Here is a 26,812-nt window from a genome sequence, read left to right as displayed (position 1 = left end):
CCGGCACATGTGAGTGCACTCAATGAATATTCACAAGCAGTTGTCCCTACAGCTGCACATTCGCTGAAACTAGTGAAATCTACTGTGCCGTGTTACAAAACCATAGTATCATACTTCTCCTTGAATTCCCAATTGCACATAGATGCACACGGAGCACGGCACGTCCAATGATTTTATTATTTATTGGTAAATAGGATCACCCATTGTCATCCGGCATTAAAAACTCACAGTGTTCCCTGTGATGTTTTGAGAACAGTGTGGTTTTCTCATGCCCTGGGGAGCTACTGCCTCTATTCAGCCACACTGGCTGATAATGAGACATCTGCATGCCCAGGACACATTCTGCTCCTTCTAATCGCATGACTCGAATGGAGGGCCACACCTGCCGCCCCCTCCCCCATCTCCCCCCAGCCCCTTTACCTTTCCCTATCTGGCCATTGGTTCAGGCCAGCCCATACATTACTTTTGGGTGTCTGCACAGCCTGGACTAATCGTTTCCCTTTCCTCTTCTTTAAATGGAGCTGACATAATTTAAATTGGTCATTCCCCGGGTCCTCTGAAGGGACTTCAGGAAAATCATTCTCCAACTTATGACCTTGTATGATGGAAATAGGCCCTTAAAATATAAGAATTGGGGCTTTTTAAATGATGCAGACAAATTACTGGCATAAAGCCTCACCTATTGTTGAGAACAGGGAGCTGTTCAAACCATTTTCCTCAGTATCAGATCACATCTCTTGGTGTCAGAAGTGACTCTATACCTCTCTCTAAGTTATTCAGTAAGATGAGTTGTCTTTAGTGAAGGACCCCCCCCCCCCCGCAGAAACCATATCTCTAAGCTGTTTATCTATGTAGGGAGTTCCCATGTATAAGGTTAGCTACCAAGCTGAGGCTTCAGGTTTCCAGAGGAGTGTTTGCTGTAAACCTGCCCGTCGACCACTCACTTTCTGCTGCCACATCAATCAGAGGCGCCGATTCCGTGGGAGCTTCGAGGCCAGAGCACCCACGTGTGCCAGGCAGCCTCCACGGCTACGTTCAGACTCCAGGCCTTGATGCTCAATTCCGATTTTTTTGTGAAATCGGATTTTTTTGTGAGGTCGTACACATTGCAATTAAATGCGACCTGTATGTGGCCTGCTGTGTGAACGGCTTACCGCCCCATACTATCCCGCATGCGCAGAAGAGCGTACAATGACGTTATACGTCATGAGCGTGCCCAGTGTTTGCAGAAGTAAACATGGATGGTAAGAGTAGGAATGCATATTGAGAATGAGGAGTCACGTGAGCCGGTCGGCCATGTTGGCAGGAGACGCTATTGGTTGCCAGGGGCAACGCCATCAGAACTTAAAGGATAAGACCGGTTTTTTGACATTGGGCCCTTGATTTCACATTATAACATGATGTTCTACTCACCCCTGCTTGTTGTTGAACATTTGGAGCTGTTCCGAAGATATTCGCGAGGCGTCTGGCTGCTCTCTTGAGATATTCGGCCATGAAACGGTTTCCTATGGGCAAGCTTATACAGGCACAAACTATGCTGTTTATAATTTATTAATTACTCTACACTAGCACTGATAACGTGGAGGTGCGTCGCTTACTTAAAAAAATCCGGGTTATTGTAATTTTGTTTTTTTCGTCGTAAAGTGGGTGTTATGACGTCCTCGTCGTGCTGCTGCCACAGACGGCCCACAGACCTGCTGCCTATTTATTCATTCGGCTAAAATTCAAAATTAGTAACCCGGATTTTTTTAAGTAAGCGACGCACCTCCACGTTATCAGTGCTAGTGTAGAGTAATTAATAAATTATAAACAGCGTAGTTTGTGCCTGTATAAGCTTGCCCATAGGAAACCGTTTCATGGCCGAATATCTCAAGAGAGCAGCCAGACGCCTCGCGAATATCTTCGGAACAGCTCCAAATGTTCAACAACAAGCAGGGGTGAGTAGAACATCATGTTATAATGTGAAATCAAGGGCCCAATGTCAAAAAACCGGTCTTATCCTTTAATGGAGGCGCGCCAATATATTCCAGATATCTTTAAATTTCTCGCATTTATCATTTCGGCAGGACAGAGACGAATACAATAAAAAAAGAAAGAAAGCAAAGCAATGAAGAAAGATAAGGCGAAAGAAAAGGGACCTTACAGGGACAAGCTTATTACAAGCGCAAAGCAGCGGTATTTAGAGAAGCTCTCGAGCATCCAAAATATTGATCCTTACGGCTCCCTGCAGCAGAATGGCACAGAGACCTCGACCAGTTACCTCCGTTCACATATGGACATAGTAAATTATCTTGTCTTTAGTGTAAGTTACTATACTATGCAGGAGTTTAAAAGTCACAAATCTTTAGAATCTTACGAGACTTTCTGCTGTGGCTGGGTGCAGGACTTGGCCATCTACAAGCGATTTTAAACTTGTTGTCCAGCCGGAGCCAGCACATTAATCACGGCATAATGTTAAAGAGGATATTAAAAAGGAAAAGAGCTAGGCTTTTGGCCCTGGCCTTTTGTGGGGCAGTGGCATCGTCTATCCAAAGACACGTTTGGGTGCGTCGTTGTAGCCAGGAGTGGTGGGACTGTGGTGTGAGCGGCTTTTCAGACGTGTAGGTCGGATAAATGCGCCCTGGCCGTTCAGACTGCAGTCGCATGGCAAAAGATCAGATACGTATCGGAATTAGGACCACATATCCAAGTGTGCTGTTCAGACTGTAATGAAAAGATCAGATACAGGTCGCATAGGGCCAAAAAAAGTGTGCTGTCTGAACGTAGCCCACTTAAAGCTGCAGTCTGCAACTCTTTTTCAAGCATAATGCCTGGAACTGTCCGGGGATTCTGAAAGTAGTACATTAAATACCCCAATACAAAAAAACAATGAGTTCTCTAGGTCCCCTATATGTCCCGCTAGGTCCCTCCAAAGCCAGCAGGTTTGTTTACAAAATTGCAGACCGTACCGGTAAAATAACCAATCAGGTTTACGAGCTGGGCTCTGCTGCCTGTCAATCACCGATTGTGCACGCGCGATACAAGGTAGGCTCGTCCCCACGCTTATTTATCTGGACTATTGAACTTCATTACGGGCTAGTCTACTTACTGTGTCTTCCATGATCGCAAAATGGTGAGTTGATGAATGAGGAGTCGTGTACGCGAATCTGGCGTGCACGTAGACGTGCACGAGTTCTCATGTGTTTTGATGGGGCGGGACAGGAAGTTGAATAACTTTTTATTTTTCGGTTAAAAAAATAAGCATTTCTTGCATTTTGCGACTACGGAGGTCACCGTTTTCAACTTCAAGCGTTCTGATAGATCATGTAAACTCTTAAAATGCCAAAAATTAGGACTTTACGTATGACAACAACAAATCCTGCAGACTGCAGCTTTAAGTGGGCTACGTTCAGTTAATTGATTCGCTACTACCACTCCGCTATTAACGCATTGCGTCGTGATGTCAGATAAATGGCCAAAAAGGCTGGACCGCTGATTTAATGGCAACTTATAATTTTTTTTCCTCTTTTGATTAGTTATTGCACTGTACCCCGCCTTTACAATGTTTGTTTTTGATGTGTTGTTGCAATAAAAAAAATAAAAAAAAGGCTGGACCGCAACTTGCTTAACTGACATAACTCCTCATATGCATCACCAGTGTGTAGACTGTGCGTGTTTGTGAAAGAGAGCTGTGTGCGAGCCCGCGCATGTCAAAATAGCAACGCAAGCAAGCACGGTGGGCCCCCACCAGCAGAAACAGAAAGCGCACCAGCCCCCTGACTTCACCTACTACAGCAAAGGAAGTTTGGCCTGAGGAATGACAGGAAAGTGTTGAAGTCCCCTCTGTTTGGATGTTGTCTCCGAAGTTTGCGTAATGGAGGGCGTGGTTTAACTAAACATTGTTTGTCTGTCTGTCAGATGTGGCTTTCTCTTTACTTCAGCAGCCCCGCGGAGGTTGCTTGGCCCTCAGTAACATTAGACTTCTGAGGAGCTGCAGGCATTCATTCCTGTCTTGTAAGAAGTAACCTGAGTATGTCGACGTTAATGGGTCATAATGAGCGGCTTTATCGTCGCAAATGAAGTGTCCGACCTGTATCTGCTTGAGTGTTTGTTTTGCATAGTTTACCGTGATATTCCTTTTAATGGATCTACTTGTAACTGTGCTTGTTTTTTTTCTGTGTTGTTTTTCTTGGGCAGAAAACACCGAGAGTTACTAAATCAAACTACATGATCTCACCTCGGACCTTCCTTGCTCGTGACGCGGCCCTAAATAGACCCCCGATTTGACTAAGTTTGACGGTCAGAGAACTGAACGCAATGACGACTAACTGTCTCTGCAATCCTAAGCATGGAGGTTAGAGGTGACACTTTGACAGATTCCCCAGCAGAGAGAGTTTCTGTGGGTAAAGGGGCGTTCACCGCCAAGTGTCAAACTCACTGCGTAAAGTTGGTCCACACAGACAGAAGAAGAAAGGAAAGGAAGTATTCAGCCTCTCAATAAAAGCCTCACAGATTGACTTGGAGAAGAAAACTGAAATCGGTGAAGCAAATCAAAGTCCCAAGTCCTACTGAGTAAAGATCTGGCATTAACGATAATTCACCAACGAGAGGGCTCATAGTTTGTAGCTCATTATGGCGATGGATGAGTCTTTATTTTGAAACACTGAAGCGGAAGTCTAGCTGTAGTTAAATTCGACCTGACTGCAGCTCTGTAACTGATCGCCCTGCCTGAGTTTGCAGTTGAGTGTGCGGAGCACCGCGGCTATTATATAACTTTAATGTACTCACGGGGTTTAACGGCGCAAAGAGCGAACGTTGGCCCGCAGATTGGACGATTCACCACGGAGTAATCCTGAAGATCGCCAGCAACTGACTCACTTTTTCATTTTTTTTTATTCTAATATTTTCGATCTCTTGTTGACGCGCGTCAAAAGTTGTCCACGGATCTGAGAAAGGGCGCACACGGTGAACTCGCGAGAGCCAGCCGCGACGTTGTTGATCTTTTAGTTAGAAATATTGCGGAGAATGTTATCTTTCCACAAGGAGGGGGAACGCGGCACCAGATCTACCTATTTCAGCGCACAGCATCAGTGCAAGAAGTGAGTTTCGTTTGAGAGCTTGACTTCGTGGACATAGCGTTTCTGGTTTTTTTTCCCCTCAATTTGTTTCCCCTCCAACGTGGACTGACAGGATATGACCGAAAAGGTGGAGTGTATTTCTCACTATAGGTACGGACTTTTAGGTGCAGCCACTTGTCTTCTTGGTATTCCGCTGCAGAAATGTAAAAAAAAAAAAAAGGAAAGAAAAAAACGGGCCGGGGGGGGGTGTAAGAAAAAGAAAAAAATGGTGGTTTCGTTGAGTAGTCTAGGCCGACGATGAGCGTCCCCGGTGCCGCGTCAGGAGCGCGCTGACAGCCTCGTAGGCTACCGTGTGGCACAGAGACGAAAATCCCTGCCAGCCTTCAGGGAACCCGGGCTTATATTGTTTTTAGTTAACAGCAGACAAACTTCCCTGCTCTTTTTTTCGGCTCCTCAAGCCGCAGGAGTGTGATCTTGTGCAGTTTCCCATCCCCGCCAACAGGTTGCACTAATTCTGTAATAGTTTTCCTGCTCAGTGGAAAAGTACAGTACCGAGAGTCGAACTTTAAAAACCTCAAGCCTCCCATGATCGTTTCTACCTTGTCAAAAAAGCCTCAAAATCCGACAGTAGCCTAATGTCGTAGGTGGTGAAACCTATCGCAGTCCAAATACAGTCGCACCATATTTAAGCTGCACGGCTCTGTCCGCTGGAAACAGAACTCACTGACGACCGATAAGAACAAGACAATAGCACTGGAAATGTGTTAGAACATGCTTCTGTCTTAGTTGACATTTACAGCGTATTAAATGACCAAGAAGTTTAGAGTTATTTTGTTTGGTGTGGGATCTGTTTGTGTACATCTGTTATGTTGTTATGTGGAAATCCACGCTTGTTTCGTTGGGAAAGTTTCGACTGGGTTGTTAATTAGCTTTTTCTTGCAAATTGTGATAGCCAGTCGTCGCTGCCTGCACTGAAAGCCCAGAGGCCTCGGAGTGGGTTAATCTCTCTGGACAGATGCATGTTGTTGCACACATGCTTTCTGCATGAGGAACTGTCGGGCGCACGAGTTGCAGCGCAATGCTTGGGCATGTCCTGCAAGCCCTGACTTTTAATCAGAGAACAGGGTACAGTTCATCCATGCCATGAACACATTCATCATTCCAGTTATGTAATGGCTTTGGTCCCATTTGGTGCCTTAACTGTGTTGGTTTGGGATATTTGAGCCACTGCCATGTTGTCCCAGTGTGGGTGTGACACGAGGGGGATTGCCTTGTTGATTTGGCTGCTGTCGTTTCTTCAAAAATACTGAAACTACATAAGTGAACGGCGTCAGTGAATGTATTGTGGGTTATTGTAATTTTAATGCAGATGTTGATACCTTTTTTTTTGCTGTGAATGATCAATATTTCAGTAAGATTTCTGTTTCTGTTTTTTTTTTTCCATGGCTGCTTCATCGCCTGTGTGCTATCTGAATCAGTATACCATTTGCTTTTGTACTCTCGTATGCATTGTGATTTGATTCACCCTCTCTTTCCTTGCTGTCATTCTCAGGATGAGGAAATGGATCAGATTGGACTAAAGTTTAACAGTAATCGAGATGACAGCCTGACATTTGGGGAGTTAGGACCTGAGGGAGGCAGGGATACAGGAGACACGCCTGGTTTACTGTTCCAGTCTGCAATGCATCTGCCTGGCCCTGGGTCTCTGCAACATAATACAGTGGCCCCAAATGGACAGGGAGGGACCAAAGACCAGCGTGACAGAGGACTCTTTGAGTCCCCTCAAAAACTGGTTTCGTGTGAGGGGTCTGAAGTCAAGGAGGGTAAAATGATCAGAATGCAGAAACAAGAACAGGGTGATATTTTTGGCACGGGGGACAGCTTGCCGCTGTTGAACCAAAACATTACCGATCTTGACCAGACATCCGCCTCTGTGATCAGCACCTCAAACACGTCTGTCCTGGGAAACCTCCCTCTGCCTGACCTTTTTCCCCAGCACATCAAGCAGGAGGGGATTTTTTCCCTGGACAAGGACTTGGGAACTTACAGTGGACAAATGAGTGCTGGTCCATGTGATTTAGAAGGCAACAGCAGTCACCTAATTGATGATACAGAGATTTGGCGAGACCTGGACCTTACAAGCTCTCTGCAAGAAATCAGCGCTTTTGAGTTGGATTCAGAGGTGGCACATTTGGATAACATCCTGCAAGATGGCAGAGGTAGTGTTGGTCCTGTCAGCAGCTTGCTGAAGGAAACAAAGTCTCTCATGGGTAATGGAGGTAACTGTACCAGTGTGAATGGCTCAGAGCAGCAGCAGCCTCCTCACCACATGGTACAGCACCAGCAACATCAGCTTCACCGTCAGCAGAGTCCTTCAATCCTCTCCAGTGTCACCATCAAGGAGGAGAATGATCCTGACTTCATTCACATCCGTACTCCTGGTGTGGTGAAACAGGAGAGGCAGGACGGTGCTGGTTACTGCCAGTCTCAGTGTCTCCAGGGCAGCATGAGCTCCTTGTCCTCTCCCATGGGTGTCGGTGCAGGACCAGGCTACCACTACAGAGCCAATCCACCTTCAACAGTGGGCTTGCAAGACCACAAGCCTTTTGGCTTGTTCTCAAACCTGCCTCATATGGGAGAGAGCTGGATGGGGGAGAAAAGGTATGGAGGAGAGACATCTGGGATACAGAGCAGCAATGACGGGCTGTCCCCTGCCTCAGCCTTGGCAAATTTTCCTGTCGGCTTCTCCAGGTAGGTCTCCACCTTACTCTGTTGGCTTTAGCCTTTGTGGCAGATTTGGTGTTTGCTTCTCGATGACTTTGCATTTATGCTCTTGGAGGGTGTGTGCTGTATTTTAAGTCAAAGAAGTCGATGAGGAATACTTTTCTGCCATTTCTGATGTGATGAGTTTTACAGAGTGTACGCTGTGACTTCGACTCACTGCTGCTTTTCATACGACTTGATAATCTCAGAGTAGTAGATTAAAGAGCTGAAACACATTATTTGTACAGGTTTAGTTTCGGTTGATGTTTTGCGCTGAAACCACAGAAAAATATGTGCCGCTGTCACTTCAGAGTGAGGCATCAGGGAAAACATCTGAGTTGCCTGAAGAATACTCGAGACAGCAGTCTTTGTGTTTTCACACCATTAAAGTCTGAGTACTGTAGCACAACAAAAATATCTTTTAAACTCAGGTGGTGCTGTATGCTTGTTTGTGGCATTCTTTTGAGAAAGAAGTTTTGACACCACTGGGAAGGAGGGCATCTGGTACTTATCATTCCTATAGACAAACGCTGTAGGACACGCATTCCTTTAATTTATCCATATCATATCACATTTTAGGAATACCATGGATGAACTCCAGGAGTTACTCCTCCATTTTTTGCTGGATAATAGTTGGGGGACAGATTTCGGAAAAGCTCTAGACTGAGCTGTCAGTTTACCAGATGGCAGGAGGGAAGATAATGCTACTGAATAAGGAAGCAGTGTTATTAAGTTGTACTGAGCTGAAAATAATCAACTGGAGGAGACCTGAAGTTTTGCAGCATCACAGATTTTGTGGAAACCATAGCCTTGAGGACCTTTTTCTTTTGCATCTGATTGTTTTCAATTCTGTATAGAACAATGGTGAAACTGTGCTCAAACACTGTAACACATTAATCATGTGTGGCCAGCCCCACCCATCTGGTAGTTTTCCAAAATTGTGCCGTTCAAACATTGCTTTATATTAAGATTTCACAGTTACCTAAATGTGTCATCCAACAGGAAGTGATTCACTGGCTAAAACACGTTATGTGCCTTTCCAAGGATGCTGAGTGGTTGGGTTTTATGTGAAGGAAATGGTCCTGTGAGAAAGTTGTGTACGTGCAGCTCAGTGAGAAGTGTCTGGTGGGCACGCCTCGCCTCAGCCTGGAAGCGCTATCTGATAACTGAGCGAGCTCTGAAGTGGAACGCTGAAAGGGGGAGATTTTTTTCTGCTTTTTATGAGCCTCTGCGTGAACGCCGGTTGAAAGGGCAGGTCATAAGATGGTGTGTGATTAATGCAGGGTAATAATGCAAGCCAGCAAAGAGGTGTTTAGCTCAGCCTGGTTTGTAAATAAGTGATAGATGAAAATGGATTTTAAGCTCCTGTTGGCTGCTTGCTGACAGCCGGATTTGCTCCTTCCTGGCTGTTAACCACATCTCTTTGTCATGGTCAATATGTGCAAACCCTAATTTCCTCAAGCTTCACTGCTAAACACAGCCACGGCGCAGTCGTCTTACTTCCTGGTATGTTGATCTTCATTGCACCAGCATGGGATGTGATTTCATGCTGGGTTCCTGTGATGCATGTCACTGATGCTGTTCAAAGCTACACCCTTACAACACATGACAGAAACACACCAACATGAAACAGAAATATTAAACAAGCTTAGCTGGCATGCTGTTTTACACTTTCTGTTCTCTGTTTTTTTACACTCTCAAGTGGCCATGATTTACAAATGATCAATACGATCCATGCTTAATTCATTTAAGAAAGACATTTTTTCATTTGACTGTTTTCCATTGAATATTTCATTATTAATGCTGTTGAATGAGCTAAGGAAAAGACACAGGAGCTGTAAATAAGATGAGTCTCGGTATAACATAAAGAAGTACCACATCAGGAACAAATGCACTGATCTAACATGTCAGACAAATACAGGATTCAGTGCTGTGAAAAAGTAAAGTTCCTACATTTTACATAGTGAGCTACAACAGGAACCATTTGCTGTATTTTGTTGCCTTAAATCATCATATATATCTTGGAAATCTGTGTATGATGCTGACTATACCTCAAAGTGGGGTATGAAAACAGAAAAGTGACCAACTCCATTGTTAAATTTTGTTGTAGCCTAGCAACCGAGCGCTGCATTGAATATCATTGAAACCCCTTGTTTTCCCTCTCAAGCTGTATTTGGGGAATTTTCAGTACGCTTCAAACTCAGTGTGGCTTTGCATTGCGCGAGCATCTTGTTACATAACTGATATGTAAACAGTGAAGCATGTGATGTGTCAGGCTCACTGTGACATGACAAAGATGTGATGATAAAGCACAAAACGGGACGATAATCCTTTCATTCAGTCCATATTCAGTTGCTCTTAACTTAGTTTTTAACTCTATACTTTCTAATACAGCGTCACTTTTTTTTTTAAGTGCAGCAAATCAAATTTAACTAACCAGTCTGCAGCTTCAGGTTTATTGCACCTGTTGGTGTTAGGTTTTAATCTCCTTTATAGGACTGTGTCATGACAGTAAGAAGTGGGTATTCTGATGTAAGCTCCTCACAGTTGCAGGGCTGCCTGCATCACTGTGTGTTAGACACACAAAGATTCTTCGGATGTTTTCTATGGATGTATGTGTGCATGTACTGGCTGGCCACGTGTACAGATCTGCTCTGGTGTGTGTCTGCCACTTTCTCTTTCCACTCCCTGTCACTTATTTTCTCCTCACCTACTCGTCCCTGATAAACTCCCTCTGTATTTCACGGAAGCACGCAAAAAGCTGTATATACACAAAGATGCTACGCAAACCCGCAGACTGAGGTTTCTGCTGATGGTGGTTCAAGAGACGGTGGTTGCTTTCTGCCTCTTTAAAAAAGAAATCAAAATATTCCAAAAAATGTCAAAAGGCCATTATTCTTTGGAGGATTTCTGTTTGGGTCTGTGCAAAATGATTTCACAAGAAAAAATTTCACAAGCGCCCCCATCATGGTTTCAAACTGGACAAAGTCAACACACCAGTGGGCCCAAGTCAAGCAGTTTGCAAACATAGAGTGCCGGCAAAAGAGTCGGATAACATCTGATGAAGGACGTCTCCAACTGCAGCATCTGTCAGCGAACTGGTGTTTAAAACTTTTCCTTTCGGCCGACCCTTTCTCACACATTGAGTCTGAGAGTCAAGCAACTGACTTTTCGGTCACTCCTATGCCACATATCTGTTTTCTCAGGCAGTGAAAAACAAACCTCTAACTGATAATATTGTGGAGCTAAAAGAGGACTCTTCCAGTTTATGGTCAGAGGGAACAGAACAGGCAGCACGGTGTAACAGGGAATTGTCCATTCCTGATTATGTAGTCTCTGAATTGTGCTGTGAAGGGCATTAATTATCAAAGTAAATACTGTCGACCAAGTCATTTATTTCAAAATAGAATTACAAAAATTGGCCCCCTCCAAAAAAAAACTAGAATTGGAAGAACAGCTTAATCTTTGAAGGGGAAATGCACCGAGAGGAACAGAGTTTTCACATAACTGCGTCTTCTTAATTGTAGTAATTGCAATTTTGGACAGTCATCCAAAGAAGTAGTAATCTATAACAATCAGTTTTTATGAATAATGATACTGCCCCTTCGCTTCAATCAGAGCTTCTACTCATATTTAGTTGTGTGTCCGCTTTGATGCATCACAGCTGCATATTTTAACATGTTGCTGCTTGTGATAATTGTACACAGCTGAGACATCGCCTTGTTTTTAGGAGTTTTTAGGAGTAGTGACGGAGGATTGTAGGATTTAGATTCACGTTGTGGGTCCAAATTAGCTAAAGTCAAATAAACGTGAATTTATTTGAATGCAAACTTTTGTAAACAGAAAAATATTCACTACTGTTATATATATAAACATATATATGTGTGTACACTGTTTTATATATATATATATATATATATATATATATGTATATATATGCACAGGTATTTGAAGAAAATATTACCTTCTATGTACTTCACCATGTTCATTACAATCATTTTGTATCTCTTTCTTTTTTGCTCAGTATATATTTAAAATGATAAAACTGCTTTTGTGTTTTTTTTTTTCTTTTGCAGTTTTTTAACTGCGTACCACTGTAAGGCTCTATAGTCATTTCACATGGTACTGTTGGCAAAGGAGACAATTCAAACAGAAGCAAAAAGTAGGTCAGCTTCAGTTTCCTGGATTTGTAATCTCTGAGATTATGCAGACCTCAGACTGTTGTTTGAGTCTGTGTTGTTTAAAATGCCCACAGATATCCCTATGCTGTATGCTGGGCTAGTTAACACATTGCTTTACACAACATCTCCCAATAGTTTTCTGTAAAGCCAGAATCTCAAGTACAGGGCCTTTAAATGGGTCACCATAAACACACTAAAACATGGATTGATTCCATATTGGTGTGCTTGTGTAAAGAGTCTTTATACATTCAGCTACAGCTAGAAGTAAGCAGATACTCATCAGCTAGTTATTAACAAGGTGCTCTGCTCTTCAGTCAATCTTGCAGCTTATCTTCTCTCGGCCTATTTTTGGTCTTGCCCCTTTTTGGGGCCTACTGTACGGAGACTTTGAAGTAGGCTCTGTTTGGGGTCACGAGAGTGCAGAGAGCCAAAGGAGGGTGAGGCCTCTTAGCAGCCAAGCTGATTCTTTTTTAAGGTTGTTGTGGTAGCTGCTGGCTTGTTTACGCTGCTGTTTGGTCTTGAGCAGATATCAAAGCCTGTCTAATGAGCCACATGATGGATTCAGCTCCATTTAGAGGTTAAAGCCAGCTGTTTTCATTCACTGTAGCATATGGGCAGAAATACGTGACAATAAGGAAAAACACTCACCGCGTTATTATAGATACGTGACCAAACTGTACTATTTTTACGATGCATTTTGGAAAGATGCAAAGCCGTGCTTTGGGTTATCATGCAATCGTCCTGTTATTGTGCTATGGATTTGCTGTTGCTGTGTAGCTGCCCAGCTGTAAGTTCCCTTCTTTTCTCCCTTTTGCTTATACAGACGTTATGCCCCTTATTAGCGGATGGATTTGCTCAGGTGTCATAGAAATTGCACTGTTGTCATCCAGTGGTAAAAGTGTCTATTATATCCACATTAGATGTGTATGCTACCGGATCCTTAGAACAGAATGACCTCCTTGTTGTCATTTTTCTCCCCCCTCCTAAAATATGTGATTGCTGTTGGCCTCTGTGCTTTGAAGTTACTGTGAGATCCTGCGTCCTGACCCCCACCCCACCCCTCTCCATACTTTTGATGACTTACTTAGCAGCGTAACGCAGGCGGACTGGCAACAACTGTATCAAGGCGATAATGATGGCGGGGGCCTGTGACCTTCCTGTCAGTCCTCCTTCGGCTACATTCACGTGAAAAATTCTGTATGTAAACTGTAATCAGATATGTCTGGAGTGACCATAAATATAGCTCCAACTGATCTTACTCACTGTACTTCACAAACAAGAGGATTGAGCTTGTTATGTTTGGCATCAACTCAGTGAGGAAATAGGATGTGTGAAGTCTAAAAGCTGCAGTGGTTTAGTCCACTGCAGGGTCTTTGGCTCTGTGTCGCTGTGGATCGATGTAAGTTGTAACAACTAACAGAATATGCAGCAGAAAATGGCAACTGTATTTTAGTGGGTGGTGTTGGCTTTATAAAGCAGCAGCGTTCTGTATAAAGTTGAATCAGATCTAAATGAACTGCTTGGAACTGACCAAAAACGTTAAACATGTGGATCTTACACAAATTTGAAGAGAAAACATTTGGCAATATCTTTTCAAAACACAAAACCTAGAAAAAGGGAAAGCTGTTGGAAATCTGCATGTCTTGATTTGGATAAAGAAAGTACAACTCATGGGTTTTCCATATGAAATTGGTTTGTGGAAGTGTTACTCAAGGCTAGCCCCCCCCCCCCCCTCTACTTTATTATCTGCTCTTATGAACCGCATGCACAAAATGCAGCAGTGACGTCTGTCTTACGTGGAGCTTAGAATTCTCTAACAAGGGTTCAGATGTGCGTCCTATCAGATTAGAGCCTTGGAAGCCTGCATACACGATTGTCATGTTTTCCCACCCAGTTATTCACCTGTCTCCTTTCATTTGTCTACTGTCTGGACATGACTAAGTTTAATTAACTGTGTGCAGAACTACAGTGTGATGTGATCTAATTTGTTTTTCGGATTCAGAGCCTGAAATGGATGGATTCTGGTGCATCTCTTGGGTTCAGATTAGTGTAGGGATCACAGCATAAACAATTTTTCTCACTCACTGAAAATATGCCATGGCTATGGAATTCAGTGCACCTTTTTTCAATAAAGGTTAATGTTGACTTCCATAAAAGTTCAATATTTTCTTCTCTTGCCAGTGTCCATTGTGTTCTGACTGACATCTCTTCTTGTGATAATGTTTTATCCCATACAGAAAGCAGGAATAGATAAATACGTACCATTTTTTCCCCTCTATATCGCTCTTGGAATTGTAAGACAGAATTGATTAAAAAAAAGTCCCTTACAACACTGTCTCAAACACAGTTTTGAAATTACAGCTGTGCTTTTTTGTTTTGTTTTGTTTGTGAGCAGAGTTTCTTGAGACGCATAAATGGACCTTTTCTGTACCGCCTGCTGTGCCTCCATGTCAGAAACCAGCCCGAGAACATTTGAGAATTCCATCTTTATGATGTTGTTGTCTGAGTCAAATGGAAGACTTGTGCACTAACATTACAACAGGCCTTTATCTTTACTGTGTATGATTGCAAGTCCCATAAATTCTCCACCAAGTCTGAACTTGTTTTCTGATCATGAGTCAAGTTGAAGGAATTTCCCTCTTTCCAGTAATAGTTTGTCATTGTAAATCTCCAAGCACTGCACTGGGTCCTCGCTCATATTCATTGTGTTTTGTTTCCGCACACTTGCCAAACTGCAAGACATTTTGCTGCTGTTTGTTTCGTGCTGTGCTGTCTGCATGAAAGTCGGTCATTGTAGCTTCTACGTTCATGTCATCTCTACAACCATTACTTAAACTGCCAATTTTTCTTATTGGGCTGAAGAAAAACTAGTCTGGGTGTGTCAGGCATTTACAGCAAAGGTTCAGGGATCATCATTAGTTCATCTGTTTGTTTTCTACAGCAGAAGCAGAAGTGCAACAAACTTTGAAAGGTCTTTGTTTTCCACCAAGTCAACTTGTAACTTTTAGTCCTTTGTAGACTCAACGAATAGAGAGTGGGGATTTTATCTTTAACATTCTAATGAAATCTTTTCTCCAGATTTTGGGGCATGTTTTGTGGTGCTATTTGGATCAATGGTAATGGTGATCAGTCTCAACAAATAGAGGTAAGATCAGGACTGAATTAGCTGCGTTCGGTCTCGTGCTCCTCTGCTGTTCATCACACAAATGTTGGGGGGGTTTCCAGCCACACTATTGGTGTCAGCAGGGTGGCTGAGTTTCCAGGGAGACTGTCAGCAGGGTTTCAAAGGTTCAGAACCCTCCTTATGTAAAGTCTCTCAAATAAAGTAACCTCAGAAAGCAAAATGTTTGAGTTCTTACTTAATCCATTGAGACTGGATGCAAGATGCATGTATCTCTGACTTGAACTGATGTTTGATGAGTGAATCATTTACAAAAAGCTGAAGGTTAAATGTCTTGAATTGTTTTTATTTATGTTTATAGGCTACTCAGAGGTGGAGAAATAATCTTTTTCTTTTTTTACTGACTGTGACAATAATGCCTGGGTTTTCAGAAAACAGTTAAAAATCCATCTGACAAATGGCTTAAAACTTTTAGTCAGGTGGTAAAAAATATGAAATTTTTTTAATCTAAGACTCAGACTGCACACTTGTGTTGTGGTTGTAAATACTAATGAGGCAAAAGTGAAATGTGGACTCTCTTTGTTTAAAGTTTTAATTTTAGTTTTAATTGTTTTTGTTGTAACGAAAAGCAATTTATTTAGTCACATCAGAACCAATGATAAACATTTATTTTGGCGAGAATATGCATCGAGGCAAAAATCGATGCGTTTGCGGCATTGCGTACAGCTGAATATATTATAGGTAGTTACCAGACAACACATAGAATCTTGTGCCACAGGCCAGTGAATGATTTACCTGAGCAAGGTTACTGTACATGTGGAGGCAAACATTCACCCCCTGAAGCTGTTATTTAGACTCACACTTTGTGTAATCTTATGATCCATGTCAGCTGGTTTGAGGGAAAATGTGATAATGGCCTAATTTTGCCCTGCTCAAAGAACCATTTCTGAGCCTCTGCACAGGTTTAGCTTTAAGTGTTTCCTGTGAACCATCTCCCTTTGTATTTCAGCCCATTGCTTCCCACTTCAATCAAGCATTTTATACTGAAATTCACTTAGAAAAACTTGAGATCAGTGAGATCAGACTCTGCCCTGCAGCCCAGACTGTAAACTAACTGATGAACTGAGACGTCTTTCTTTAAATTGTTACATCTTACAGCCTCCTGTAACTTCTCCCACAGTACTGGTTACTGCTATGATGTGATTGTTATGAATGGCAAACAGCCCGGATTTATCTAGCCTGTGTATGAATTTTTTATTCTAGTTTTTCTCATTCACCCAGCACATCATAAGAAAGCTATTCTGTTTGTCTGAGTGGGTGGAGCTTTTCTGGTCCTGCATGTGTCGGTATCATCACTGGTTGAAGCAGAACAGGCGTAAATGTTGTTTATCATCCTGACTAAGCAAGCAGCTGCTTGAACAGCTGGTTGGTCACTGAGTTTATCACTGACAGGTGTCTGTGCAGGATACGCTGGGTTAGATGCAGGGATCACACATGATAGTTGTAGCTGTTTTGTCCGTTTTTTTCTCCTTCGTCTTTCTCCCAGAGTTTGAATTAGCTTTTTCAGCTGACTGACATTACAAAAGAAACTCCACTTCACACGTCAGCAACTGTAGAGCTGGTTTGATAAACTTATATAATCATTGTAAGGTTTTTAGTTTTTCCTCTTTCTCAGCGCCTCCATTGACTGAACAGATCTTGGCCCAACTTGCTACTTATTCTGTCAGTTTGTCATCCTTTAAAACAGAAGCTTCTCACTTTTAAAGATGTGTTAGCCTGTGATGATAAAGCTGCAGCGCAGCATCAGGCTTCTTTTTTTGATAATAGAGATGACTCGTGTGGTGAAAGAAGCCCGTTAACTGTGTCGTTTGTTCTTTTTTGTCCATATTCAATGTGAGTAAATGCCTTTAAAGCTGATACTCTTTCGGAAATCTTCTTGGGGCTGGAGTTACTGATTTATGCTGCAAACAGTGGAAATAATGATGAAGTCTAATAATTTATGATGTGTGGCGGGGTTCATACAACGCTATTTTCCAATGTCGATGATTGACAGTAATCCTGATGGCGAGTCATTATTTTGATGCCCCACTGTCCACCAACAATGTACTTACTCAGCCACACACACTGTTTAAAAAGCAGAACAGATTACCAGACAACAACCAAATGACTATGATATTGGAGAGTGCAGTTTTATAACATGAGCACTCCATATAAATATTATGAGTTCAGACTTACTGACTTCATCCCAAAGCAGAGTTATAAAAGTAACATTAGGTTTGAAGCCTTAGTCTTTTAATGTAGACACAGACACAAGAGGCTTCTTATGTGATACCCATTATGGAGAAAGAAACAATTGCTTCAACACTGTAGCTAACTGCAGTAAAGCTAATGGCTAACTGCAAAGACAGTTCAGGGCTCCAGAGTGCGACCAATTTGGTCGCACATGCGACCTATTTTCTCAATGGTGCGCCTAAAAAAAATGTCAGGTTGCACCGGTGCAACCACCCGTTCGAGGGAAGAAAAAAAAAAAAAAAAGTCGGCGCGACTCTGAAAGTCTCCCTGTGCTTCAACAACAGACACACATTAGACCCATATTGTGGTCTAAACCAATCAGAGATAATGAAGGGCGGGACCCCCCTCTGATTGGCCCGTGTATGCGTGTACGTTTGAACACGTGCATGCTGTAGTCAGACAGAGGTGATAAACCTCGGCCCGTCAGATAAACAGTGGATGTAGCTGCGGGTGATAACATGAAAAGAACGAATGACAACTTTTTGGTTAAGTTAAGGCCTGATTCGTCCGAAAATAACCACAACCAATGCTCTGACACGGAGCCATCAACCTCCCACGTTATGTCATGCCCTGGTCCGGAGCTAGCAACAGATAATGAGCTAGCATCCGGAGCTAGCATCAGATAATGAGCCACATACGATCAACTCCAAGCCAGAACCATCTGAAATTAAAAGGGGTAAAGTGTATACATTTCTAAGAGAGTGGCTTGACCAATTTCCCCGGCTAAAATACAGTAAAGCCGATAATATAATGCACTGCATTTACTGTAAATTGTGGCAATAGTGCATTTGTGACTGGTTCTAATACGTTTCGAATTGAAACGCTGAAAAAGCACAACGCATCTATGAAACACATTACCTGCTCAGTGTCCCCTGTCCCAGCTGCCTTTCAGCGGCAGGCAGCAGCTGAAAGCACCTGATCGTTTAGGAATGCGTCATTGTGTACGGCCGTATCTTGAGGAGAGGAAGACCGGTGAATATACTGATATATATATATATATATATATATATTTATTTAACCCAACTACAGGAGTTGGCCATCCGGGGGGCATGTGACTGCAATGGAGGATAGTCCATAAGACATTGAGCCATGAGATGTTCAGTTTCAAGCCCTTAAAACACGTGCAATTTTAATTTAGATTTTCTTTTTATTTAATTTATCTTGAGATGTTTTAAGTTTAAATTTCAGGCCAGTGAAGCACTTTAAGCACCAACACTTTTTCAGTAAGTTTCAGTAAGTAGTTAGTAAGTTAAGTTCAGTAAGTTTGTAGAATTGTGCTTCAAATAAAGAACTTTATTTTGACCAGATTGCTAGTTAACAGACATTTATGGACAGCGATTTTAAAATTAATAAATAAATAAAGTGAACCTGTAAAACTGCAGTGTTAAATGCAATGCGTTTGAAAATTTGGGTGCACCTAATCTTTTTACTGGTGCACCTATGGAAAAAAAGTTAGGCACACCAATGCAACCAGTGTAAAAAGTTAGTCTGGAACCCTGCAGTTTAACAAAGCCTTTTATTAGCCAGCTGCACAAGTATAATCATAGATTAAGTAGCCTATAGGAAGGGAAAAAATAGCTTTGATGACATACTTGAAAAAGCAGTTATGCCAATGCTATTATTCTAATTAGCCATATGTGGTCCTTATGTATACTAAGTTGCCAACAATGATATATTTTAGAGGAAGTTAATACGTTTTACAGTTAATTAAAGAGAAAGTTTATTTCTTTGTCTATTACAATTGTTTTCTGCAGACTTTGTTAAATGTTATATATTTTCAAGGCTTAAGACACAGAGCTGCAAATGGGGAAATATTTTGTATTGAACGGATTTCCTTTTGATTAAGACATACATACGTTTTTCACCCATCCGGATTCATTTTGCTAGTTAGCCATGCAAAGGGTTTCCTGTTCAGTAACTGTTAGATATGATATTTCATTTTAAGCAATGATTCTGTTGGCAGATATCTTTTGTCCTAATTTTTTACTTATAATCAATACATTGGCGTGGGGCGCATGGTCCACATTGATTTCTTTGAAATAATAGCCCTCAGATCTATGAAAGGAATGTTCTACCTCTACTTCAAGTTCTAAGTTACAAAAGATTTTATGATTATACCAGCCATATCGTTATGGCTTATACTTATCTGAGGAATTATTCTTTGTTCTGTGACTGTTTAAAAATGAAAAATGAGTCACAAAAGTTTTCAGGCTTTATATCTAACACACTCGTCTTCCTTCCTTTTTCTCTTGACTGTTTCTTCTTTCTTTGATGTCTCAGATATCTTACTGTCCAAAGGTCCCCTTTACCACTTCAAGTGTCTTTCTACGTCATTGCCTTCTTTGTGCTCATTCCCTGCATTCTCTATCTGTGTCTGCTCAACCCAGATGTCGCACTACAGTATAAATCCTCTGTGGCTTGCAGTCTTGCCTTTATCTAACTCATCATCTTCATTAATGTGGCATTCAACTCAGAGGCTAGAAAGCAGTGGTCAAAACACACCAAATCAGCCTTGAAAGCAAGAGTTTGACTCAACGAGATCAGCAGGGGCCATTCCATCCACTATTCATACCTGATTTCAGACATGCTGAGCAGGTTCACTTATTACTAGCTATTAATCAACTTTTTGACATTTACTGTAACATGAAAGTATGGGTCATTTACACTCCTCCCCCTCCTTTCTTCAGCTGTTAATTTTATGTGATAAGGAGAAGACAGTTGGCATGTATGAGAGGAATCAAGTGTGCCACAACTGATAGATTATAGAGTCAGATAGTGACTAAATAAGGCAGCCCAATGTCCTTGCTCCTGGCTTGCATTTCTTCTTCTTCTTCTTCTTTTTTTTTTTACATAAAAGTGTTTTCTGCTAGTAGTTATTCTTTCTCCTGTTCCCTGATAATCAAACCTTAATTACAAAGTAAAGGCGTTTGTATTTTTGGTTTCAGTGAAAGTAAATACATCCTTAACTGCTTTGAAGTGGTGTTGGGCCACTGTAAGCAAGAGCCATGCATCACTCCGGCCATCACTCATCTCTAAATATCAGTCATCGGCTCTAAATTCAGAAGAGTAGCCTCAGTTTCTCAGGCTCAGTGATTCGGAGTATTCCATCGCAGCAGATCGGCTCTCTTTTTTTTTCCCCTCTGTTTTGTGAAAGTTATCTGAGTTGGATGGCAGTCCAGCTCTGCTTGGGGTATCCAGCAACGAGACTAAACCGGTGAGCCCACAGCTACTGACAGTGAATAACCAGTAAATTGATGGATATTCTATCAATTATTTAGAACCATAGTTGTGTGTTGTGACGCCCGTTGTGTTTAGTTCAAAGATATTGCCACAGTGTACGTTCTCATCCCTGCACTTAGGCTGTAACCTGATATGTATGAACAAGTTCAGTTGTACCCGACGATGCCAATGCATGCTGCAAAAGTGCACTGCACCAGTATGCTTCTTAAACTAAACAAGTAGTGCATCTGCTTACAGTTGGCGCCTATCGCACGGTTGGAACAGTTTCAGATGATGGGGGGGGGGGGGGGGGGGGTATTCCACACTTATACAACACCTCTTTAACCTTGTTTACACTCTACAAAGCACTTTATATGTGTTCGTCATTCATACAGATTTATTTATTTGTTATGACTGAAACACGTTTTCAGAAAGTTCTTGTGTCCTTAATCCAGAATTATGACAAAAAAAACAAAAAACTTACTAATTGGTTGGCTGTGTTTGCTAAGAATTTGGTACATTTCATCCATATCTAGTTTTTCATGTTTTCATGTTTGTTTGCTCAGACTTGGAAGCCAGTTAGTAGTTTTATGTAATAACTATCACTGCCACATTCAGAGTCTGGAATTAGCATGCCATATGTAGTAGGCAATATCTCTGAAAGATCAAAAAGGAGATCTGGGGTAAAATCGCAGTCTATAATCCTAATCAGGAAAAAGGGGACCTGAACTGACTGTCTGGTGGTTTGCTTCACAGATGCCTTGTTTGGTACTTTTAGGAATTACTCCAACAAGAAAAAGAATGTTAGAATTTCCTCCTTTTAAGTTGCTTCATTTATAGATAAGAATAAGTATGACAACATACCGCTGTTAGATAAGCTCTCTTATCCAGTTATTAAATGGCGCAACCTGTAAAATTCCTCTGAAAAGCACCTCTTATAACCACTTTATAAAGCTGTCAGACTGACACACGTTTATGTTCGATCTATCATTTTGATACACAGGTTAACACAAAGTAGAATACCTTGTGTTCAATGTGAAAAAAGCATTTTCTTTGTCAAATTAACAGACTTCAGGCTAATTTAAGCCTTTTTCTCATGCAGTCTTTTAAAATATACACATGAAATTACAGTAAAAGACACTAATGATACAATGGTTATGCTAAAATAGGTTGAGCTGCCTGATTGTAATTGTTGTGAGGGATGTTAAAAAAACAATACGAACCACTATGTTAAACAGCTTTCCATTATTTCAATAGCAATGTTGGCTAATCACAATTATTTTTTCACTAGTCGTAGTTTCACTTGAATGGGTTCAAAATTAAGCGATCGGTTTTCTGACAGCTAGTAGTTTGTTAGCCAAATCTCTATTTCATTTATCAAACTTTCAGGCGCACAGTGTGATCTCGGTCCAAAATTGAAAATCATATTAACGTATTCAGGGCAAATTCTTTGGATTTCATCTAATTATTATTATTTTTTTTTACCCAAATGGACACTGACTGTAAGTTTTGTTGTAAATATCGAACCTTAAGCACTGCACGAAGTACCAGCTGGTAACCACTGCCTGGTTGAGACTACGGCTATTTAATAATAACGTAGTTATTTGCAAGGGTTGTCTGGCCTGTGGGTGCAATTTAAATACTGAGTACTCTGAAGGAAAACTCCTGTTTTTTTTTTTTTTAAATAATGGAAATAATGGAAACACAGCTATGTCAGGTAATTAACTATAGTTGATGAATGTGATGGAAGTTAAAATCAATCAACCTCGCCAAATGAAAAGTAGAATAAATGGCATTTTTGATAATTAATTAGGTTATTTTCCAGTTGGATTAAATCTATCCATCCACACTCTGAACTTCCCTCTTTCCCATTTGGATGTATTGACTTAGTATGCATGCACCAGCCTCTTTTTTCAACTAGTTGTAGACATTTATAATGTAAACATACATATTCTTAAAGTTATCTTTGTTATTTGTTTCCCATTACAAGTAAGCTCCTCTAATTTTCTTTTGAAATGGCTTGAACAACAATAATCATGAAGCCCAAGGCTCTCCCATGGTAAATTAAACAGTGTCAGGGTATGTTTTCAACTCATCACATGACTACTGAAGCCACACTTTCAGGCCTAGCCTATATAATACTGTGGTATGTAATATTGTTTTTATTGGAAATAAATTTCTTATCAGAGCTTTCCTGGAGAAGCCGATCATGGGATTGATGTGGCAAATCACAGCTCAAGAATTTTCAACACTCATTACTTGTATATGGTGCCAAAAGAAGAGAAGAGTTTGGCAGCAGTGCAGTAGGAACTTCATTCAGACAAGCTTCTTTGTATTCAAAGCTACGCAAGAACAGCCACCTTAGGGAGTCTTTATAAAAACCATGATAAGCTCTTAAGACGCATAGAGAGAATGGCTTTTTCAGGGTTTAGAGGTGCATGTCACCAAATCCACCACAGCATTAAACTTCTTGCCTTTATTCTGCCAGCTGTGTGTAATGGAAGCGCTGGAAAATCTTCGAACCGCGAACATGATATAAATATATTTTTTATTTGCCTCCTGTTTATTTCTGGCTGCACGTACAACTCTTCCTTGTTCTTTCTGTGACTGTCTGTTTGGGAGCTGGGGCGAGGCTGAAGAGGAGGAGGAGGAGGAGCTCTACTGTAAACAGGGCCCGAATCCAGCTGGGCCAAAGTCTGTCTCTGACTGCAGCTTTCTCTCTCTTTTCTTATTTTTTCCTCGCCTCCTCAGCATACTTGAACTCACTTTCTTCTGCTCCTATCACTTCAGTTAACAGTCACTGTCCACCTTGCTTGAGTTATCATAGGGCTTTTTTTTTATTAAAGTTCATGTTCATGTTTTTTCAGGAGATAAAGGTTTGTGTGCAGCGCTTTCATGCTATTCGACTGCTTTAACTTTGCTATTGTTCAAAAGCTGCAGAGCCGGGCTGCTCGGCCTGGAATTCCTGATTCCAGTTTCCTGTTTGCCACTTATAGGTCACCAATTTCTTCTCTTTTTTTTTTATATTGCAAACAGACATGAAGTGATAAACGCTGAAAGAAAAAGAAGAGACATCAGAAAGCATTAGTGTTCCAGAAAGGCAGTAGGGAATGTCTGTGAGAGGACAAAACCATTATCCGGTGACAAGATGTTGAGTGATCAGCTGCTGTAAACTGCTAACATACAAGACTTCAAGGACGTGCAGCTTATGTGTTGGAGTCAGACAACACATGACATCCTCAGAGGTCTCCAGCCTCTGCTGGTTGGAACTGATTTTGGTGGCATTCAAAGAACTAGCTGCAAATAAGGCGGAATTGGTTGAATAAATGCATTAATTTACATGGCGACATGCCAGCCAATGGACAGCCCATCCTTTATACTGTGGAGCTCCTTTGACTTGACTTTACCCTCACAGATTCATTTGTGCTTATGTTACTGACACACTACCGATTGCTGTCATTAAACATGTGCTTGGTATTCTTGTTATATATTCCATATAGGTTGATTTTATGCCATTAAAAGGAACAAAAGTATAGTCTTCTTACTACTAAACATGAATTAATTTAAGCTTGATGTTATTTGTGGTTCAAATCAATAATTTCATGTTTATTGTGATGAATTGTTTAGTTTGAAGATGGATTCTGTATTTAATGGATAATTAAATTGTTAACGTGAGAGGAATAAATGTGGAAATTTTCACGATATTTAGGTTCTCAGAAGGATTTGGCTTTTTTTGTATGATATTTCATTTAGCATAAAAGTGTACTAGCTGACTTCTCCAGTTGTATTTAAGTCTATTTGAGGTCTTCCGTGATAAATGTTTTTCCTGCGGCTGCTGCGTGCTCACCTCTGTTTTTGCACATTAAGTGAGTTTAACTCCGACTGTGACGCTCTGCGGTTCATTCTAATGTCTGCCATTCTCTTTCTGACACATTTTGTTCCTAACTGCATGGTACATCAGCCTTTCAGCCATTAATTACAGCTAACATTCTCTCTGTTTTCTTTAATCTGCTCTCCGCTGTACACCTTCCTCTCTTTTCTCTGTATTTGTTCTATCTCTCCACTGATTCATCGCTTTTTCCCGTCTACCCCCCCTCTTACACCAAAATGGTAAATGGTGTTTGTCATAGTACATCAGCCTTGACATTACAGCTCATCTCTTTTTATCTGTTTTAGTCAGCAGCATGTTCATACTGAGTAAAATGTGTTTGCTTAATTTTCTGTGAACAGCTTAGAAATAATTTCTTGAGGTTTTTATTGTGGTGTGTAACAGTTTAAGATTATCTGATGTTTATGTCGGAATTGTTTGGTCTAAAGTTGGATTTGGGCTTGAGTATGTCAATGCATTGTACCTCTGTATCCAGTAGTCATTTGATGCATAATCTAAGCTTACCTCCTTCAATATCTGCAGTCAACAACAGATGTGTAACACATGAAAGTATGTATGAGACTGAGAGAGACACAAATCTCTGTAATCTTTCCCATGATCTCTCTTAAAGTCTCCCCCAAGACATATTGTAGTCAATAAAAGTCTGAAATACAGTGAAAAGCTCACCTGAATGAGGCTTGTAGGCAGCAGTTTGTAAATCTTTGAAAAAATTATTTACTTTGCAGACTTCTGGGCATCTGCAGCCCTCTTGCTGGTGCAAAACATAACACTTTCAGTCACACAGCATCGGTTTATAAAACCAATGACGTTTCAAATGCTGTGGAGCTGAATTCCAGATGCAAGATTTTAGGCTAAGATCATTGAGCCAAGCAAAGATGATTGTAAGTAACACCAAGTTGTTCCAACTTGCATCTTTCTTAGGACAGGCGCCTCTCTTGCATTGGAAAATACACGATTAACAAGTGGGAGTAAGTAACTGCAACACTCCCACCGTCAATTACACCTTACACACAACAGCTGGAAAACTGACATGACTGCTATAAATAACTTTTATTTTTTTACCTGGCCACCTAACGTTTATACTGCCAGTTTGCTTTCATCTTATGAAACACAACATTATCATACTAAAAACTTGTGACATCAAATATGGTGAGAACAAACAAATCTTAATACATATTATACATCGGAATTGCACGGAAAGAGCCTTGTGTGTCTGCTAGTGTAAGTTTTTTTCTAAGATTCTTTGCTAAATCAATATCTGCTGTTGTGCAAGTGATCGAAACCCATCCGTGGGTAAACCTGTTGTCTAGTAGCCTCGGTTGGTCCATCAGAAATCAATCAGAGTAATCAGGGGCCGTGAACGGGCGGTCCCTCCGCTCTCGTGGGAAATTAGCTAAAACGGCCGTGTCCAATTGTGCGCACAGCATAAAATAAGGGGTTATGCCTGAAGCGGAACCGTCAGCCGCTCGCGTGAAGACATTCTTGGGTAAAGACATGTGTGTTTACCTGTGCGTGTCCACCGAGCAAGGCCACTGAACAAGGCAAACCTGTCCTACTTGCCTCATCCATGTCACTCTGGCCTCACCACCTGCTTTAAAATGTGCCTCAATCCCATTCCTGTTGTCTCCGGCTCACGTAGGTTTCACACAACCAAACGCCACCGCAACCTTAATAACCTCCGCTCTCTAAAACACACTCTACTCCGTGACACTCCCTTGTCTGTGGGGTTGTGGAATTGCCAATCGGCGGTAAACAAAGCAGACTTCATTACGGCTTATGCCAAACATCTGTCACTTGACACTTGGCTCTCACTGAGACCTGGATTGAGCCTGAAAACAATGCTACCCCGGCTGCACTTTCAACCAACCACACATTCTCCCACACCTCTCATACATCTGAGAGAGGTGGTGGAACAGGCCTGCTCATTTCCAACAAATGGAAATACAACCTAAATACAACACCTTTGAATACCATGACATTTTCGTAACTGCACCGGCAAAAATCTACATGGTTGTCATATATCGTCCACCAGGACAACTCAGTGACTTTCTAGATGAAGTAGACACCTTGCTCTCTTCCATCCCTGAGCATGACTGTCCCATAACGGTCCTTGGTGATATGAATATCCACCTTGACAGTATTAACTCTTTAAAATTTTCTGACATTAATGCACTCATTTGGGCTGCAACTGGTTTGCAGTTTACACTGAGCTCATGTCTGGATAGTCTGTGTCCTCTATCCAGCAAACTTGCTCGATCCTCCCAGTCCCAGGGGCTCAGTGGTTAGAGTC

The 26,812-nt window shown here is 41.5% G+C and overlaps 1 protein-coding gene across 4 annotated transcripts in view; it reads left to right on the top strand.

The window, feature by feature from the left end:
* The first annotated feature begins 4,680 nt into the window (after positions 1 to 4,680).
* Positions 4,681 to 26,812, top strand: part of LOC142401333 (glucocorticoid receptor-like) — a 62,962-nt gene continuing 40,830 nt past the window's right edge. For 2 of the 4 annotated variants that reach the window (XM_075486728.1, XM_075486725.1), the window contains exons 1-2: positions 4,681 to 5,184; positions 6,610 to 7,808. In XM_075486728.1, the coding sequence (XP_075342843.1) occupies positions 5,173 to 5,184; positions 6,610 to 7,808 (1,211 nt within the window). In that variant the 5' untranslated portion in view covers positions 4,681 to 5,172. Of the gene's footprint in view, positions 5,208 to 6,609; positions 7,809 to 26,812 lie in introns of all 4 variants that reach the window. The other 2 variants (XM_075486727.1, XM_075486726.1) reach the window with 2 other exon arrangements.

The sequence above is a fragment of the Odontesthes bonariensis genome, chromosome 16, assembly GCF_027942865.1.
Source record: "Odontesthes bonariensis isolate fOdoBon6 chromosome 16, fOdoBon6.hap1, whole genome shotgun sequence".
Classification (NCBI taxonomy): domain Eukaryota; kingdom Metazoa; phylum Chordata; class Actinopteri; order Atheriniformes; family Atherinopsidae; genus Odontesthes; species Odontesthes bonariensis.
This window is presented reverse-complemented; position numbering and strand designations above follow the sequence as displayed.